This window comes from Mus caroli, unplaced genomic scaffold (genome assembly GCF_978045245.1).
Source record: "Mus caroli unplaced genomic scaffold, Mus_caroli_1 scaffold_13, whole genome shotgun sequence".
In the NCBI taxonomy this organism is placed as follows: domain Eukaryota; kingdom Metazoa; phylum Chordata; class Mammalia; order Rodentia; family Muridae; genus Mus; species Mus caroli.
Genome location: NW_028227268.1, coordinates 28,086,664 through 28,092,853, shown reverse-complemented (window position 1 = coordinate 28,092,853; position 6,190 = coordinate 28,086,664). Strand labels below are relative to the sequence as shown.

Below are 6,190 nucleotides of genomic sequence, written 5' to 3'. Positions count from 1 at the left end.
TGCAACAGGAAGTCAGAGATGCTTTATTTTCACTTCTAAATCCAAAGGCTAAGGAGAGCACAAGTGTAAAATGGAGCCCCAGTCTGCTCCACATGAGCACTAACGTGGAATCCTGGCTTCAAAGTCCAAGACTGAAAACTTGCAAGTAAACACTGAGCAAGCCACATGTTTAGGTAATATTTCTTAAAAAGTCTTAAAGAAAAAATATGATACAGGACCTAAGTTTTCAAAGTGGCATATGTGCTATTAACACATGTTCTGAAATCTGGTAGGTCACAACAGTCCTGAATTAATTTTTAATAATAATAATAAAAAAACCAAATAACTAACTGAGCTTTATACTTTTTCTATGCCACTATAGCTTTCTTTCACCTCATTTTAATGTTGATCTTCACTTTATTCCGTTTTCAGTATTCTTCAAAAACTCTTCAACAGTAGTCCTACAATGCAAAATTTGGGGAAAATTGATAATTAGACAGCATATAAAAGGTAAACTTTTATGACTAAGTGTTGGCCCAGTCGCTAACTGCTAACCATGACACGTGTATATAAAATGTACTGTTTTTACATCAAGGCATCGATCAGTGTGGTGCTTAGAGCCATGTGCCTGTGTGTGCTGCCTATGAGTGAATGGTTCACACAGACAGAACTACACTGCTTTTCTAAAACAGGAATGCCACCAATAAATCAACTAATTGGTACTTCCTTTCATTAGGAATATTTCATCCCACGCCACTAGCCCGAAGATTGAACAGTTAGAGGCTTTAAGAATATCTATAAAATCTAGCTTGAAACAGTTCTTTAAGAACCCAACCTCATCTGATAGTCAATCAATCAGTTCTTTGTGTCACTGATCCAAGTGTCTGTCCTCGCTAGATGCTGTTGCTTTCAATGTCTCAGCCAGTGATTATTCCTCTATGCTATGGCTGACTGCAAATTCTCCTACACAGTAGGAAACATTAAACACATACCTCTTAAAGACTTGAGAATTGCACTGAATGTAACAAGGCGGGTAATATGAAGTGTTTATTGTATTTAAAATTCTTTAAAGATATCTAATTCTGGGCACCACTGCATCCCTACACACAGTTGAAAAAAAATTCCATTCTGTTAACATAGGCTTTGTAAGATTTCACGCAATACACAAAAAAACCCCTCTGTGCTTCTTGTAAAGAACAAAAAGGATACACAACAGTTAAGCGTAAAGGTCACAGGCAATAGCATTCAAACACGGATGTGGGTAGAGAAAGGAGTACCTGGCATGAATACCTGCTTAGTTTGACTGAATCCTTGATTTCTAATTTGGCTTTTCATGGGCCGCTCACAACACCAACGCTGTGTGAGGTATGGTAGTCAGCTGCAATAATTCATAAACCCTACACTTCCATCAATCCAATGCTACTGGCTCTCGAGTTACAGAACAAACTGCATTAGAATGCAAGGCAATAAAGCAAAAAACTAGAAACATCCTGGACAAATAAATACTAGCAGTTTAATTAAAACAAAGTAGTCCAACATGTGCCTCAGAAATAGTTAAGTTTTAAAGCATATGTTTCTGCCAATGTACCAACACAAGATGGACTTAATACCAAAAAGAAAAAAAAAAAAACAGTTCAACCTTTTTATTAAAAAAAAGAAAAAAAAAGAAAAAGAAAAAGAAATGACAGCAAAATCCCTAAAAAAAGGATAATTAACTTTTCAATGGCGACTATATTACATACGTGGACAGTAATTTCCAAAGAGGCACACTAATGGGGGCACGAAGTCTGCTACAAAATAGCTGAGACAAAACAATGTACCTCAAAATGTTTTGCAGGACTACACTGTCTTTTCCTTCAGAAGAGGCTTTTGTATGTCTTCTTACTCGGCTTAGCTCCATCTTCATCTGTGCATACTTACGCTGCACTGTCAAACAGTAACAAAAAGCCCTAATCAAAGTGAGAAACAATACACTTACCTCTGTCTGATCTGAGGTCTTATCAGATCAGTTTTAATTGGACTGAGTGTCACCTTCAGATTTAATGTCTTCACTGGTCCCATTGACCTCATTCTTAGTGTCACTTTCCTTCGATTCAGGGTTTGTGTCTTCACTCTGCTTTTCTCGACTACTGGACTTCACACTACTCTTTTTATCATCAGATCCCTTCTTTTCTGCCATAAAAGAAGACATTGACCATGGAATTTACAGTGAAACACAACAAATCTACTACTATTTAAAACGGGAAATATTGAGAGCAAAGAACCATTTCCCACGGCCGTGAGAAACAGTCTGCAGAGCTCAGTGCTGTCAGCTACAGATTACAGAAGGGAAGGGCAAGAGGACCAAAAAGAAACAGAAAATTCTCTCAAACTTGCTAAAGTCACCCTATAATTGACAACTTTAGTAAATTTCATTCTAGATAAAGACCATCCAAAGGCAACAAGAAAGACAAAAGACAATAAATACACAAAGCTGTTAACATGGGTTAATTAAGTTGCAAAGGCAAAATGGCACCTAGAAATTTAACATTTAAATGACATGTTTATTAAAAGAATACTTAAACATATTTAAATATCCAAGAGGGGGCACACCTAATAAGAAAGTGGGATCTTCAAAAAAATCTAAAAACCCAAATTTGTGTTTTCTATAATGAAATCTAAGAGGTTTTTTTCCTAAAGGAAAAAAATTAAAGCTGAGTTTGGAGGAAAAAAAAGGCAGCAGTTTCCAGCTTTCCCTAGAGTTGTATTAGAAAGGTTAAAAAGCCCACATGAAGGAAAAGTGTGCGTCTGCCTTCCAGCTGTACACGTACCTCTACAAAAGGATTCTGCAGAAAATATTAAACACACCTTTCCATAAAAGCTATTTTCCCCCTTAAAACTAAGAACAATTCATTAGTTTGACAAAATAGCTCATAACAGGAAGATGTCTGAAGAGAAGCACTCTCCACAGACAGTTGTTACAGACACAACACCAAAAACCTGGAAGGAGGATGGGAGCACAAAAACCAGTGCTATGGACTTACATCTTACATAAAGGAAGGAGTGTGCACCAGGTCCAGCCTTTGTAAACCAAGCAGAGCACTGTCTAAGTGGTTAACCATAGACTTGCTTCCCAGCTGTCTGTCCACCTGTGAGAACTATGCTCTAACTGACCTTGTGGGAAAGTCCTCCCTTTGAGCCTTATGGGCTTCTCCGGTGCACAGGTAGCTTCAATGAGGAAGAGTCGTCTTGTTGCTCCGTAGAGGACTAGTAGTCCAAAAATCTTATCTTCTGGCCTATGTAAATATGGTAGATCTTAATAGTCCTAAGGATATCCATGTGTGTTGGATTTTAGAGTTAGGGATTAAACAGAAACTCTCTGAACAGAGTATAGATACCTATGGGTAGAAAATTACTCCCCCTTTGTGGAGTTCTGTTATGATTATATCCCGTGGAGCAGTGAACAGTCTTACTAGTCTGCCATTATTAGATGCTTGTTAGTACAGATGCCTGATGCCCACAGGCCAGAAGCTATCTCTGTATATTCAGAAGTGTCTAGAACTTCCCTAAGTCAATAGACTCATCATGTCTAAAGTTTACGTTAATGCTATAATGGCAGGCCCAACCAAAATAGGCCTGATAAGTTTTTTTCAGTATCTAGACTTCTCTTTTCCCTAGTCTCACTAGGAAACTTCAGAGTTTTACTAAATTCATCTTGTCACAAGTCAGTAATTCAGGACATGTTTTTGCTTCAACACAAAATTATACAAATGTGTCTATTTAAGTGGCAAGACTGGAAAAGAACAATTAATAAAACAGAAATATGTAATCAAAAGCTTCACAAAACATGGGTGATTGATTTGATCTGATGTAAGAGTCATCAGGTAACTCTTCAAAACTGATCTCACTTAAAATATACCAAAGCCTTTCTAAACAAAACGTAGTACAAGAGGAGACTTCACAGAAACAATGTCTGAATTATAATAAGCAGAGGCAAAAAAAAAAAAAAAAAAAAGAAGGCCTGTCTCTACTGCCTCAATCTCAGAAAAGCTCACGTCTAGTGAAATAGCTCTAAGAAGCAAGTGTGAGATGATGAGCACCACACAAGGTCAGCTGTAATCCAGCAGCCAAGGACAGACATGTGGAAAGGACAGGATGGAACCAGGAACAAGGAGACCAGGCCCTCTCATCCTTAAAACCATACAAAGCAAAACAGCCCAAATAATATAAACACCAGAGATGCTAAAATAACTCCAAAATAAAATTAAGTTTAAAAAGGAGACCTTGATGATTAAAATCATTATCCTCCAATAAAAGCTAAAAGAGAATTTTTTATGAAAATAGCCAAGGGCCAACTTTACAGTCCATTAATACCACTAACAGTAACGCAGCAGCTACTGAGAGCTACAGACCCCAGAAGAGAGCAGATGGGGACAGCATGTGGATACAATACAAACGCTGCTAAGACACAGTGAGGTGTCCACCTTCTGAGCACACAGAAAGAAGCTAACCGCGGAGTTAATGACTGCTATACAGTAGAAACAATGAAAGGATGTACATACACTTTGGGAGACAAAATGGAATATTGCAGCTTAAAATAAATGTAGCCAAATAAACAAAAGTTAAACAATTCTACCAGCTAATCATCCTCAAGGCAGCTCAAGCTCAGGAAGTCTTTAAGACGATCAGGCTGACAGCTTCTACCTTCACATCAGAGCAGGAAGAGAGGGAGAGCTTGAAACTGAGATGGCTGTCCTGGAGCCCAGCAAGTAGGGATACGGGTTGCTGCCAGCACCTCTCATAGTAAACCAACCTTTCTCCTTGGACTTTCTATCTTGTTCTCTGTCCCGACTTTTGCTCCTGTGCTTATATGACTTTCGATCTCGGCTTTTTGACCGTCTTCGATCCCGACTGCGAGATCTATGTTTTCTTTCTGATCTGTCATGGCTTCTGCTTCTTCGTCGATCTCTACTCCTTAATAATTTAAGAAAAAGGAAACAATTTCAGCTGGTATTACTAAAAAGGCTCAGAGAATCACATATATTACTATTCAATAATAATTCAAAAGATATAAGTACAAGTTTCCCTTAATAAACAAACAGCCAGCCTGGTCTACAGAGTGAGTTCCAAGGACATCCAGGGATATACAGAGAAACCCTGTCTGGAAAAATTTTAAAAAAGAAAAAACAGCAAAGCACTTTTTAGAGGATGAAAATTATTGAAAATCTTGCTGTTAATCCCAGCAATCTGAAAGCAGAGGCAGGCAGATCTCAGTGAGTTTGAGTGCAGCCTGATCTATACAGCATGTTCTAGGCCAGTTACAGATACAGAGAGCCAAAATAGAAGGGGGGCTTCCCTTAAGATTGAAGCTCACCTTTCAATCCTTATACATCCTACCTAGCACATAAACATGCAGTCTTTTATTAGTGGGGCAACAAAATAATCGGATTTTATGACAGCACAAAAGTGATATACATCCATCATTTTATTTCAAATTCAGGATTTTAATCACTACTTAGACTAGCAACACATGCCCTACATACATCCTAATCCTGGGTGGCAATGATTCTCCATCAGCTACGTGTTCAGTAAGAAGCAACCATCTCTGCAGGGTACTATGTCAATATGAGATTCATGCAATGACAGTTTTGATTATGACTTTATATGAGAGCCCCACCATAATGTAAGTCCATTAACTATTTTTTGCTCATAACTGTGAACACGGTGTCATCATGAACCACACACTGTCAGTAGATTTACATACCTGCTTCGCCTTCTGTCTCTACTCCGTGATCTTTTATGGTCTCGAGACCTGCTGCATCTCCGGTCAGAAGTTCGGCTTGAGTGTCTACTCCGTGAACGACTTCTCTTTCTCCTTTCTCTGTCACGAGCTCTTTCTTTTTCCCTTTCTTCCTCTTCTCTTCGTCTTTTTCTTTCCCGTTCTTCCCTTTCTCTCTCCCGCTCTTTTTCTCTTTCCTCTCTTTCTTGCTTCTCTTTTTTGAGACGTTCATCCCGATCAGGTTCCTCTGTTCTTTTTCTTAACTTTTCCTAAGGAAGTCAAATTGGGTTTTTTAATTGTTCTAGTACTGGGACCAGCCAGAAAGCCTTGAGAATCTTAGGCAAGCGATCTCTCATTAAGCCACCTCCCCAGCTCAAGATAAGAGTTTTATACAACTTAAAGACATTTTCAAACAATTTATGGACTAATCTTTTTATGGCATTCCATATCCTC

General features: G+C 38.4%; 1 protein-coding gene across 8 annotated transcripts in view; it reads right to left on the bottom strand.

The window, feature by feature from the left end:
* Luc7l3 (LUC7 like 3 pre-mRNA splicing factor) overlaps positions 1–6,190 on the bottom strand; it is a 30,962-nt gene continuing 24,772 nt past the window's right edge. The window contains exons 8-13 of one of the 8 annotated variants that reach the window (XR_015044992.1): positions 5,723–6,006; positions 4,772–4,932; positions 2,011–2,151; positions 1,800–1,905; positions 1,257–1,335; positions 1–440 (exon numbers count right to left, since the gene is read on the bottom strand). Coding sequence is in view for 6 of the 8 variants with exons in the window: in XM_029483324.2 (XP_029339184.1) it covers positions 1,709–1,905; positions 2,011–2,151; positions 4,772–4,932; positions 5,723–6,006 (783 nt within the window). In the remaining 2 variants the exon portion in view is untranslated. Of the gene's footprint in view, positions 1,929–1,957; positions 2,152–2,203; positions 3,255–4,771; positions 4,933–5,722; positions 6,007–6,190 lie in introns of those variants that run through there. The other 7 variants (XR_015044991.1, XM_085829662.1, XM_029483326.2 and 4 more) reach the window with 7 other exon arrangements.